At 43.9% G+C, this 13,311-nt stretch overlaps 1 protein-coding gene across 2 annotated transcripts; it reads right to left on the bottom strand.

Moving 5' to 3' along the window:
- Positions 1–598: 598 nt before the first annotated feature.
- On the bottom strand, positions 599–12,279 carry adrm1 (adhesion regulating molecule 1). Of its 2 annotated transcripts, XM_010900348.3 has the most exons (9): positions 6,795–6,904; positions 6,014–6,272; positions 5,592–5,708; positions 5,196–5,319; positions 3,683–3,851; positions 3,123–3,406; positions 2,087–2,244; positions 1,171–1,273; positions 599–940 (listed from the first exon to the last, which is right to left on the bottom strand). In XM_010900348.3, exons 2-9 carry the CDS (start codon positions 6,221–6,223, stop codon positions 855–857), a joined length of 1,251 nt encoding a protein of 416 aa, XP_010898650.1. In that variant the 5' UTR covers positions 6,224–6,272; positions 6,795–6,904; the 3' UTR covers positions 599–854. The 2 variants fall into 2 exon arrangements, 1 of the variants encoding a protein (XP_010898650.1); XR_004576614.1 differs by lacking the exons at positions 599–940; positions 1,171–1,273; positions 2,087–2,244; ... (2 more) ...; positions 5,196–5,319; positions 5,592–5,708 and adding exons at positions 9,462–9,662; positions 10,197–10,314; positions 11,966–12,279 and having other exon boundaries at positions 6,230–6,272; positions 6,795–9,017.
- Positions 12,280–13,311: the final 1,032 nt, after the last annotated feature.

Raw genomic sequence — 13,311 nt, 5'->3', positions numbered from 1 at the left:
AGCCAATGTGCTTTCATGAAAGATGTTTCTAGTACGAGAGCCAGTACTGGGCCAAACTGAACCACAGTTTAACTAGACTAATATCCCCCAGCGCACCTACAATATTTCCCCATTTGGTCAACAATTTGGGCAAGTTTTAACATCTGAATAAGACCCCACTCACATAATTGATTGGTCTGTAGTGGCCAGGCTGTTTGATGGAGTAGTTGGGAAAAAAAGAGCATTGCAGAATCTAGAGATGTTACACAGAAATGTAAATGCAGATTCTGCCCCAGAGTAGGGATTCAAAATTATTCATCATGAGAATTCATGAAGCAAATTTGTTCCTTGTATAGACAGACCTACATACACATTTTCAAAACTCTACATCACAGTTTAAATAAATGTATCGATAAGTCTTCAGCATCAGGTTAGGGTGTTTATCAACAACATTGATAAGCCCCAGAAGACAAACCTGTTGTCCATTGTTAAACTAAGTAAGAGCGTTTCAATCCCAAAGTCCGGCTTTAAATAAATTATTTCATATATTTTATATTTTATGATCTAAGTCATGTTCATTCAAAATAATCTTTTTGTTGAAGTCAATGCAGCGAATACAGAAGCTATTCAATGCTGATTTTATTCATAGGCAGGTGTTTCGGAGAAATGCAGAGGTGCAGTCGTTCACACACTTCCCAGACGAGTGGCAGTCCGTCCCAAATGGCATCCTATTCCATAGGAGTGCACTACTTCTCACTGGAGCCCTGCAGACCCAGGTCAAATGTAGCGCACTAGACAAGGAACACGCAGTAAGATACAAACTGAGAAACAAATAACAGAAAGCAAACATCTGGCGAGTCGAGCGCAGGCGGGATCTAATCGAGACTCATATCCTCGTCGTCGTCTTTTTTCTCATCCTTCTTGTCGCTGCCTTCCATTGCTTTAGCAAACGCCTCCACGTCTGAAACAGAATTGGAGTAGAAAAACGTAATGACTGGAATGAGGCGTTGGGTAAAACCTCATCTCAGTGCAATACATTATTCAGTCCGTTCAGCCATGAGTCGTCCTCCCCTCAGCAGCCTCCAGGGGACGCTGCCGTCCACTCGACACCATCTCTGGCCCCCGGCGGGGTGTGTGTTTGAGTGAGGATGGTCCCCTGATTACCTGTGTGTGTGTGTGTGTGTTCCTCACCTCCTTTGTTAGCAGCGTCCACGGCCTCAGAGGGCAGACCAAACTGGTTCATCAGAGGTCCCAGCTGACCTGACGCCAAAGCACTGCTGAACATACTCATCGCCTGACAGCAAAAGACAGACAATGAAACAGACAGGAGGGTTACATTTAACTGTGTGTGTGTGTTACCTGTTGGAACTGTGGGGAGGTGAGTGAGTGTGTGTTACCTGTTGGAACTGTGGGGAGGTGAGTGAGTGTTACCTGTTGGAACTGTGGGGAGGTGAGTGTGTTACCTGTTGGAACTGTGGGGAGGTGAGTGAGTGTTACCTGTTGGAACTGTGGGGAGGTGAGTGTGTTACCTGTTGGAACTGTGGGGAGGTGAGTGAGTGTTACCTGTTGGAACTGTGGGGAGGTGAGTGTGTTACCTGTTGGAACTGTGGGGAGGTGAGTGTGTTACCTGTTGGAACTGTGGGGAGGTGAGTGTGTTACCTGTTGGAACTGTGGGGAGGTGAGTGTGTTACCTGTTGGAACTGTGGGGAGGTGAGTGTGTTACCTGTTGGAACTGTGGGGAGGTGAGTGTGTTACCTGTTGGAACTGTGGGGAGGTGAGTGTGTTACCTGTTGGAACTGTGGGGAGGTGAGTGTGTTACCTGTTGGAACTGTGGGGAGGTGAGTGTGTTACCTGTTGGAACTGTGGGGAGGTGAGTGTGTTACCTGTTGGAACTGTGGGGAGGTGAGTGTGTTACCTGTTGGAACTGTGGGGAGGTGAGTGTGTTACCTGTTGGAACTGTGGGGAGGTGAGTGTGTTACCTGTTGGAACTGTGGGGAGGTGAGTGTGTTACCTGTTGGAACTGTGGGGAGGTGAGTGTGTTACCTGTTGGAACTGTGGGGAGGTGAGTGTGTTACCTGTTGGAACTGTGGGGAGGTCAGTGTGTTACCTGTTGGAACTGTGGGGAGGTCAGTGTGTTCTGGATCTCCTCAGCACTCTGAGGCAGAGACTCTCCAGAAGGCAGATAAGGCAGAAGTCTCTGCTGCACCTCAGCATTAGACAGGATGGGGGCCATGACCTCCGGAGTACACACGCTGGCCAGGTCCACTGAGGGGGTCAAACGGCACACTGATAACACTGTTACCTTAGACCCAGCAAGCCCAGCGCCATTAGCTTACAGCAAGCCCAGCGCCATTAGCTTACAGCAAGCCCAGCGCCATTAGCTTACAGCAAGCCCAGCGCCATTAGCTTACAGCAAGCCCAGCGCCATTAGCTTACAGCAAGCCCAGCGCCATTAGCTTACAGCAAGCCCAGCGCCATTAGCTCACAGCAAGCCCAGCGCCATTAGCACATTTGTCACATTACGAACGTGTGTTTTGAGGTTGACGTCCAACTGAGAATTATATACAATGCTTCCTCAATTGGAGCTGATGAAGATATGTTCTTAAATCCATTACTAAGGCTTGAAAACATGATACCACCTTTAAAGAAAGGAAATAATTAGTAGCTAAACCCTTTATCATAATGTCACCTAAATTGATTTTAGATTCAGAATAGCTAAAACTGTCTAGTTATTTTTTGGGGAATCCATCAAATTTTTGCTAGCTTCTCTAGCAATTATTTGACAGACTGCTAGCCAAATAAAAATCGCCATTGTCTGTCAATGTGAAGTTCATTTTAATTGACAGCAACATCGTTTTCTACTAAATATTAGCTTACTTTTGCCATATAGTTTTTTCCAAGCCCATTATAATGCAATTAAGGCTAATCAACCTGTCAACAGCCCCCAGTTCAACCAGTCAACAGCCCCCAGTTCAACCAGTCAACAGCCCCCAGTTCAACCTGGTCATCATCGGGTTGCTGCCTCACGGCAACAAAGCAACCGAGCGACAGAACCGAAATCCCAGCATCTCTGCCCAAAACAAGCACACGTACAAAAGCCAAATCTTCTGTAAAAGGACAGATCTTGACTGTGGTCTCCTTACCGTCGCCTCCCTGCGTAGCGGAGTCCACGGCGGCGGACATGGAGGGCACGTTCATGGTGGCCAGGATGCTCTGCAGGTCGCTGAGCTGGATGGGCTGGGTGGGGGAGCCGACCGCCGCCGGGGTCACTGGGGTCGAGGCCGCGGCAGGGGTGGTAGGAGCCACAGTGGGGGGTGCGGCAGGAGTGGCGGCTGGGGTCACAGGAGCAGCGGGCGCCGCAGCCGAGCTGGCCCTGGTTGTGGCAGAGCCGGAGGAGAGCGTGGCGGCCACAGACGGAGTACGGGGGCTGGGCAGGGACACATTCACTGGAATTACACAATTCTCCACCAAACAGTGTGGGAACACACTCGTGTATTGATTTGCAGTAGAAAACAAAAACAGAAAATATAACTATGTAAATTAAGGAAAATCTCTGTCAATGCTTAATTTCCCCCCATTTTCTGCAAAAAGCTAACCAATTCTATAAACAGAGCACCAATGGGATTTGGAACACCTCACACCCAAAGCAATGGCTTTGGACAACCAGCAGCTAGAATGAGACGAAGGCGCGGCGTCGGTGTACCTCGAGGTGGGAGCGCTGGTGACAGGACTTCCGCTGCCCAACAGACTGGCCAGGCCCGGCCCGGCCAGAGCCCCCAGACCACCAAGCCCTCCCAGGCCAGTCGGACCAATCAGCTGCATCAGCTGGTTATGGCTCATGTTACCCAGCAGGCTTTGCAGGCCACCCTCACCTGGTGGGGGTGGGGCAGATGAAACATCAGGGAAATACTGCAGCTGGTGGTCAGGTACATTTCAGTAATTCAGCAGACGCTGCTCTCCACAGACACCTGCAGTCTGTGTAATCATCTACAGATAGATACGTGGGACAAGACTAAATAGGAAACACACCGATCAACCATAACATTATGACCACCTGTCTAATAACCATAACATTATGACCACCAAAACAGCCCTGACCAGTCGAGGCATGGACTCCACTAGACCTCTGAAGGTGTGCTGTGGTATCTGGCACCAAGACGTTAGCAGCAGATCCTTTAAGTCCTGTAAGGTGTGGGGTGGAGCTCCAATGGATCAGACCTGTTTGACCAGCACATCCCACAGATGCTCGATTGGATTGAGATCAGTGGAATTCGGAGGCCAAGTCAACAGTGTGAACTCGTTGTGTTCCTCAAGTCATTCCTGAAGCATTTTTGCTTTGTGGCAGGGCACATTATCCTGCTGAAAGAGGCCAGGGTCATCAGGGAATACCGTTGCCATAAAAGGGTGCACATGGTCTGCAACAATGCTCAGGTAGGTAACATCCACATGAATGGCAGGACCCAAGGTTTCCCAGCAGAACATTACCCAAAGCATCAAACTGCCTCTACCGGCTTGCCTTTCCCATAGTGCATCCTGGTGCCATGTGTTCTCCAGGTAAGCGACGCACACGCACCCGGCCATCCACGTGATGTAAAAGGAAATGTGATTCATCAGACCAGGCCACCTTCTTCCATTGCTCTGTGGTCCAGTTATGATGCTCCAGTGCCCATTGTAGGCACTTTTGGCAGTGGACAGGGGTCAGCATGGTCACCCTGACTGGTCTGCAGCTCATCTGTAGGATCGGACCACACAGGCCAGCCTTCACTCCCCACGACCATCAGTGAGCCTTGGCTGTACATTACCCTGTTGCCAGTTAACTGCTTTTATTTCCTTGGACCACTTTTGATAGGTACTGACCACTGCAGACTGGGAACAGCCCATAAGGGCTGCAGTCTTGGAGATGCTCTGACCCAGTTGTCCAGCGAACACAAATTGGCCCTTGTCAAAGTCGCTCAGACCCTTACGCTTGCTCATTTCTCCTGCTTCTAACACATCAACTTTGAGGAGAGAATGTTCAGTTGCTGCCTAATATATCCCACCCACTGACAGGTGCCATGATAACGAGATTATCAGTGTTATTCACTTCACCTGTCAGTGGTCATAATGTTATGGCTGATCGTGTAGATGGAACATCAGTCAGAGCTAGTAGACGTGCAAAAAAGGGGTCACGGATAATATTCAGGGCATTAAAAAAAATATATATCAGTGTTTCATACCTCCAAGAGCCGACAGCTCGTGGCTGCCACTTCCTCCACTGCCCAGTGTTCCTGGCATGGGAGGGTTGTTCAGGTACTCGTTCACTTTACGGCAATACTCCTCGTCCTTGTCAGACTTGGGCTCCTGGTGAAGAGCCATCGACAACAACATCAAGAACAGACCCATCCAGACCAATGACAATATCAAGAACAGACCCATCCAGACCAATGACAACATCAAGAACAGACCCACCCAGACCAATGACAACATCAAGAACAGACCCACCCAGACCAATGACAACATCAAGAACAGACCCACCCAGACCAATGACAATATCAAGAACAGACCCATCCAGACATCGTAAAGAACAGACCCATCCAGACATCCAGTCTTCATGTCATGTTAATAAATCTCACCTGCATCCAGAAGAACAGTCTCTTGGATCCCGCCTTGAACTTCAGCACAAACACACGGCCGGTTGTACACTGGCTCACCTTCTTGAACTCACAATCATCGGGGAAGATTATCAGGTCCTGAGAACAGACCAGAGGACAACCACCAGGTGAGAATAAGCGGACAGGACTTGACGGAAAGACAATTTGCCTCGGTTTTTCTGGAGATATTTTGGGTTCGTATCGGGTGATTCATTTTTGGGTTCTTGTTGAAGGTGCAATAGATAAAACATTTTTTCAAAAAAGTGTGTTCCATTTAGAAAACATCAAATCCAAACTGATTACTCTGTTTACCTTGAGAGACAAATGCAGCCTTAACTACATGTATCCCTGCACACTGGATTTAATCCCTTTAATTTCAGTACATCAACAAAAACGCCACTCACATCATCAACGTTTCCGGAGCCCCTGTCCTTCCAGCAGAAGTGTATGAGGGAATCGTCGGTTTGTTGAACATACACAGTACCCTTGCGTTTGTCCGGGGTCACTGTGCTACCCTTTAGGGTCATTTTACCGGCACGGAACTCCACCAGGTATTTGCTGGACGAGCCCCGGGATCCCGAAACTAGGCTAGGGAATAGAGCGCCTGACGACATGTTTTCCGGTCGGTTCTCTGCGGTTACGTGGACTCGGTTGTTGACCTGTCTGTGAAGAGACACCAGTTATTGATAAATTACATGTATCAGGTATAGATTACTCTGTGGTTAATTGACTTGACTGTCGCTTAATGAATCACAATTAATTTCTACTGACAGTCATGAGATGACAAAAAAAAAGAATGCTAATGTTAGGTAGCAAGCTAGCTAATTGATACCGTAGTTATTTCTATATAGTAGCTAGCTAGCTAGATGAAAGAAACGACAAAAAAGTATTGCAGTCATTTTCGTAAAAGCTAGTCAACTTGTTATTGAATACCGTTTGAATCGTCACATCAGGACTTAACAAAAAGCGTTTCTAGCTGTATCTTTATTTCTGCTAGTCAGTTAGCATTAGCTAACTAGTTTGCCTTGTAGCTACTGGCATTAGCTCATCATGACTAGGCTAAACTCAAAGCTGATGGCACTAACTTTTTAAACCGTGAAAAATACATTTCAAACTAAATTCAAACATAAATGAATACTTAATCGCTTTAAATTCCGCATTATGTATAGGGTTTTCTTTAATTACCTCAAGTTGTGCAGGAAAAAAGTTACTGGAGGACTTTCGTCTTGTTTGTGAAAGGGGAACCGAGGGAATGAATCGATTTCTTCTATGGTAGAATATTCGCAAATCTACCGAGAAAAGACAAATAACACCAGCGCCACCCACTGGAAGCGTATTCCCATTACGAGTGGAATTTCCTTAAATGCTGATAATTCTAGGTTTTTAGTTTATTCGCGTAGTCACAAACACCCAAGATGCCGAATATAGTGTTTTGGATCCACCTGAACACACCTAATTATTATTGCCAGTCTAGAATGGAACAGTACAATCCCATATATCCGCTAATGGTTTGACTTGCTTTAAATCAAAGGAGATTGATCAAAAAACATTTCACTCACTTTATTTGGCTGCACTTCATTATAGACGACTTACTCGTACTCTATTCAGTACTATAAGAGTGCAACAGAAAAATAAAAATAAATATATAAGGGAACGAATAAATCAGAATACAAGAAAAGGTAGTATCAAAATCTGAAACAAAACAGAATACTCTCACACCATGGTCCGTTTTCTATTTAACCCTGCACTTATGAAATTTGAGATTCTGTCTCCAGGCATATGCATTTCCACATTTGTTGCACACAAAGGGTTTGATGCCAGTATGCACACGTTGGTGAGATGCTAAATGATATCTCTGTTTGAAATGCTTGCCACAGTCATCACAAGCATATGGTCTCTCCCCAGGGTGAATTAGTTCATGGTTTATCAGAACAGACCTAAATGCAAAACATTTACCACAAACGGCACATTTGAACGGCCTCTGTCCCTTGTGAGTGCGCATGTGGCCAGTAAGAGTAGCCTTAAAAGTGAAACATTTTCCACAGACTTGACAGGTGAATGGTTTATCTCCTGTGTGAGTGCCCATGTGTAGGTTCAGAATAGTTTTTTCGTGGAAGCCTTTACCACAGTGACTACAGAGGTGTGCAAACTTCTCCCGTGGCGGTCTTGAAGAAAGGTGCCTGGGCAGGTGAATCTCCTTGTGTTTCTTGATGTAGGCATACGTGGTGAAGCTCTTCCCGCAGATACCACACAAGTACAGCTTCCTCCCAGTTTGACCGCGTTGATGTATCCTGAGGGTGAATAACTGGGAAAAACCTTTACTACACGTTGTACACAAATGTGACTTTTGCCCCGCGTGAGAATGGTTGTGTCTTCTGAGAGTCACTGGACTGCTTAAGTTCTCCCCACACACGTCACAGACAAAATGTTTTTCACTGGCGTGTATACACATATGCCATTTCAGTTTTTTTGCCTGAGAAAAATGTTTGCCACAGTCTTCACCGAGGTAGTGGCGCTTTCTTTTTCCACTGTGGATGATGGCCATATGTCGCTGGAGAGCACTAGCATCGCTGAAGGATTTGCCACAAGTTTTACAGGGAGGTTTTTGTGTAGTATGGCTGGTTTTATGTCTTTCAAAAGAGCGCGGGAGATGGAAACGCTTGCCATATACATCACAGGTGAAAGGTTTCTCGCCAGTGTGGACAAATGCGTGTGCTTTGAGCTGTCTTGCACGACAGTAACTCTTGTCGCATAGACCACAGACATAAGGTCTCTCTCCGGTATGTAAAGTCATGTGATCTTTGAGACTGTTTGAAAGATGGAAACTCTTGGAGCATATTCTACAGCTGAAACGTTTCACTCCAGTATGAATGGTCATGTGATCTCTGAGATTGCACGGACGTGAGAAACTCTTATGACATACACCACATAGAAATGCTTTTTCTACAGTAACCTGGCCTTTTCTCACATGTACGTTCACATGTCTTTTTAAATTCGCTATCTCTCGAAATGCTTTGCTGCACACATGACAGCCAAATGCCTTGTCAGCATGAGTCTTCCGATGATTGAATAAGGATGAAGTTGAATAGAACAGCTTGCCACAGGTTTCACTGCAATACTTCTCATTTGATGGGTCTGCTTTGGGATTCCTGTGAACCGTCCTCTGATGATAATATAAGGACGAAGATAAACTGAACAGCTTGCCACAGGTCTCATTCTGGATGTCCCCAATCCTCCCAGGGGTTTGCTCCTGGTTCAAGGGCTGACCATTACATTTATCTGGGTCGGAGGGCTGGGGGTCGGAGGGCTGGGGGTCGGAGGGCTGGGGGTCGGAGGGCTGGGGGTCGGAGGGCTGGGGATTAGGGTGAACTTCTTCCTGATGATCAAATTCAAAGAGCAATTCCGCATCTGGAAATAACATTAAGGTAGATGAGATTTAAAATGTAAAACCAAGCTACAACGTTACATGCCTGAATGGAGAGGGTGGATAACATTTACAATCCCAGAAATAATTTCAACAGCGAACACGTGCCCTCAAAAAGGCCTTTACTATATTATTGGTGGCAGATAAATGCACTGGAACACAAATTACATAAGATGTTCTAAGGTACTTAATCATGAACATTTTCCCATAGTTTCCCAGTCACAGATAAAGCCTAGTCCTGGATTCAAACTCAATGGAAAATCTCCAAAGGAATGTAATTTTAGTCCTGGACAAGGCTTGATCTGTGTATAGAAAACTCTTAGTCAAATATCTATTAATTGATAGCGGGGCATTGATGCCATCACATGACTGATCCAGGTACTACATTTCAGAAAATCACAGCATACAAAATGTCCGTTTGACTTTACCATGTCCATCTGTCCCCCCAGCCACCTCTGCAGAAGCTTCCCCTTCGTACTGTCCTCCATCCCTGCTGGACTTTGGTCCTGTGTTCGTCTGCCCATTTGAGTCGGACACCGGTGAGGATTGGTGGCAAAGGTCATCCTCAATCCAGCGAGACTTTTCAGAGCGAAGGACTGTGCAGTAATTATGGAAATGAAGACAGTCTCCTACAACAAAGCAGTACGAGTATTGCAAAAAGACATGCAATTAAACCCATTATTAAAGCATTCCTGCGACAAAGAAAAGTTTATATTGAAACAATAATTCATTATAATTGGGCAGTTTTTTTGATCTAGTAACAACGATTACAAGTACAAGTTGCACTAGTGTGAGACACTTATTGAATTTGCCTGACAGCCCTAGCAGTTCCTCTCGGTTTAATTTAGACTAATATATTTTGTCATAAATTCGGTTGAGTTCTTCTGGGGACTCTCCACATTCTTAACGGACTATCAGTATGATTAATGTCATACAGTACATGAGCGACAGTCATGAAGTGCTTAGAGATACCCAACCTAAAACCCAAAAGAGCAAGAAATTCATATTGTGGCGCACAATGACAATAAAACTCCCTCAGAAAAGCAGAAACCTAGAAAAAGCCCAGAGAAGAGCTGGTCTCCCCGGGGTGAGGGCAGCTTATAAGAGATTGTTCATCAAGATTTTTAAAACATTCACACGATCAGCAGGTCAGAAATACTTACTTGGTTTTGTCACGACTGTGGCAGTCTTCTCAGTTTTGACCATGCTCACATTTATTAACATTAGCATTTTTTCCATTGATGTTTTACCCAACATCTCCATGAACGAGCAAAACTGCCTCTGAAAGATAACATATTAAGTAAAAGCAATTCAATGGACAACAGACATTCAGGTAACATTTCAAAACATTTGCTGATCATGTGCCATTTCCAGATGTTGTTGCATAATTTGGGAGAATTTTCACAAGTGTTCTGAAGCTGTGAGACGGAAAAGGATACAGGGTGTGGGGGCTAATTATACCCTCCCCTTGTGCAACGCTACAGCCTCCAACAAGCAAGTAGCTGTCGTAGTGGAATCACATGAGATGTCATATGCGCAATTTCACCCAAGAGAATGGGTAGGCGTGCCTAATTATATTAAAATTTGCATTTCGATCGATCTGATTGAGACATGACACCTAAACAAAACAAAATATTGGCAAAATCAAATGTCCAATCATCAGTAAATGTTTATTTCTTAAATGATTGGTAAATTAGAATTTCATGCTGGTTTTACTAAGTAACAGTGGAACATTAATTGTATGTCCAAAGTGTGTCCCTAAGTTGATGAATTTATTAAACCCCATGTCCCCCACTGTGGAAGTCACCCTCAGAGTTCTATCAGCAACAGACCCCTAAAAGTCAGCTGGGCTAGATAATCCGGATCCTTTCTTCCTAAAATTATCTGCCATCATTATCGCTACCCCCATCAACAGCCTATTCAACCTAACATATATTTTGTCACAAGTTCCTTGAGATTGGAAAGCTGCGGCAGTCATTCCCATTTTCAAAGGGGGAGAAACTCTTGACCCAAATTGCTACAGACCTATATCCATCTTGCCCATCTTTCAAAGGTTTTCGAAATCCCCGCTTTACCTAAGTTCACTTGTCACTATAGCAAAACCCACTTGTAGTCTGCTCTTCGGCAGATATATCTCTCTGGTCATCCCTACAGCCGATACCTCCTTTGGCCTTAATTCCTTCCAGTTTTCTGCTGCCACTGACTGGAACGAATTGCAAGACATCCTGAAACTGGAAGGTCTCACCTTCCTCACTGCCTTTCACAAACAATTGTTAAAGATGCTCGATCATTGCTCATGTTAATTTCTCCTCCAGTTCAGCATTTGCACACTTTATGCCCCAGTTAATCTGCTGTGCCAAAGCGTACTTGCACATCATAAATCTGCACAGTTATTTGCACTTTAACACACGCTCAGGTAAGCCTCAGTGTCACTGTCCCATTAATATTGCTATGCCACCTCAGCGTACTTATTGGTCTACTTTTTAAACAGAGGAGAATCTGTTCTCAATTAGCCTAACTGGATAAATACAGGTGAAATAAAAAATAAAAACGTGACCATGGAGGGCAGTTAGACCATGTAGGGGACAGGAGTCAGTTTGAGATTTACGGGTAGTTTAAAATGTACCATATCTAAACAAGTGTTTATGGAACTATGCCAAATAAAGAAAAACTATAGTCAGGAACCTTAACCTTGTAATGACAATGAAAGCCCATCGTAGTATCCCTACCCAGGGACTTGTCATGTTAAGCCACGCCTCAACGTGTGTACCTTTTAAGTGAACGGCAGATTTATTCAATGGCGAGGTCCATGCTAGAACACATTTTCCGAGTGAAGTCGTCTAACCATCTCCATGGCCAGAGACACCAGCAAGTTCAAATGTAGAGACAGCGATAAATGTGATTGTGGTCACATGGCAGAAACTGTACTCACTGTCTTGATTCTGTGCACACGTTGAAGTTTGCTCTTAAGCAAACTACTTTCCTGATTCTGCTGGACCAACTTTAGAGGCATAACAGCAGCAGAACATTCGTCGAAGATTTTGCCAATCTCTGAAACTGACGCTGCAACCATTATTTCGATAATGGTGGATAATTGTTTCTGAAATATCTCGTCACCGAACATTTCTGCAGTCTAATACCTTTTCCCATTAAAGATTCATGAAATAATCTTTCTTATAAACTACAGAATGGAAATATAATGTGTAGTGTTTACAAGTTAACTACAAATCTAATCACTGAACTGGGATCAGCGTCTTCTGAGCAAGATGGATGCCTAGTTTGTTTAAGTAATCTTCCGGGTCACGGATTTGAAATCCTTTAGATTAAGAATCCCGTCGTGTTATATTTTTTTGGAAACGTGATTTAACCAGGTGAATTAATAACTAATTGTCATGTTCTATGACGATCTGGCCAAAGGCATTCAATTTCAAGCAAGATAGTCCACATAATTATTATTAATAATAATAATTTAAATACAAATAAATACAAAAGAAAAGACAAATAAGCATACAAGGAACAGACAAAAAGCATGACATTACACTAAATACAGCGGGACAGAGGATAGCAGGTGGAATTATCATAAAATATGTGTTACATTATTAGTAACTGGCATTTAATAATATCGTTTATATTTCGTTAGTAATATAAAGTTAGGGATAACAATATAAAAATGTACAAGATATTGTGTGAATTCTTTTAAAAAGACGTTTTGTTTCTCTTGACCGAATAGAATAAATTCTTTAACCTAGTCACTTTCACATCCCCGAAACACAACTGTATCACGCGTTAACTGACTCATCGATTTTTTTTATTTGAGTGAATCAGCATTAATGACAAGTTTTGCGAAGAGGTTAGTTTTTGGATTACTTTTCTCGGTAGTCATCTGCAGTCATTTAAATTATAATTTACACTCCAATGTCTTACCTTCATCATTTTATTTTCTTATAATTTATATAAGTTGCATAAGCAATTCCGTTTTACTGTAAACTGCAAAAGTTTACTCACGTATTTGTGTTAAATTAAAATAAAACCAATTAATTATAAGACAAATTTAATTAATAAATTGTAGGGTGTGATATACAAAAATATCACATGGCTTTGCGGAAACTAGGAAACCTCATTTAAAACGTGCTAAGGATGTCACTCAGATCGGATTCCCTGGAACCTCAGTGACACCACCTGCTTTTCAGCCATGACGTAGGTTGTATGTGAAGCTAGACACAATAGTAACAAGTTTTAAAATCAAAATAAATGTTCACCACTGAATAGTACGCAAAC

Source organism: Esox lucius, chromosome 12, assembly GCF_011004845.1.
Source record: "Esox lucius isolate fEsoLuc1 chromosome 12, fEsoLuc1.pri, whole genome shotgun sequence".
Taxonomy (NCBI): domain Eukaryota; kingdom Metazoa; phylum Chordata; class Actinopteri; order Esociformes; family Esocidae; genus Esox; species Esox lucius.
This window is presented reverse-complemented; position numbering and strand designations above follow the sequence as displayed.

Bases quoted from the DNA above. Each gene is read 5' to 3' on its own strand.
- adrm1 (XM_010900348.3), bottom strand. From the start codon at position 6,223: ATGTCGTCAGGCGCTCTATTCCCTAGCCTAGTTTCGGGATCCCGGGGC. The intron at 5,320-5,591 runs GTGAGATTTATT...GCTCTTCACCAG, and splicing joins GACTGTTCTTCTGGATGCAG to GAGCCCAAGTCTGACAAGGA. The intron at 3,407-3,682 runs GTACACCGACGC...GTCCCTGCCCAG, and splicing joins ACCAGCGCTCCCACCTCGAG to CCCCCGTACTCCGTCTGTGG.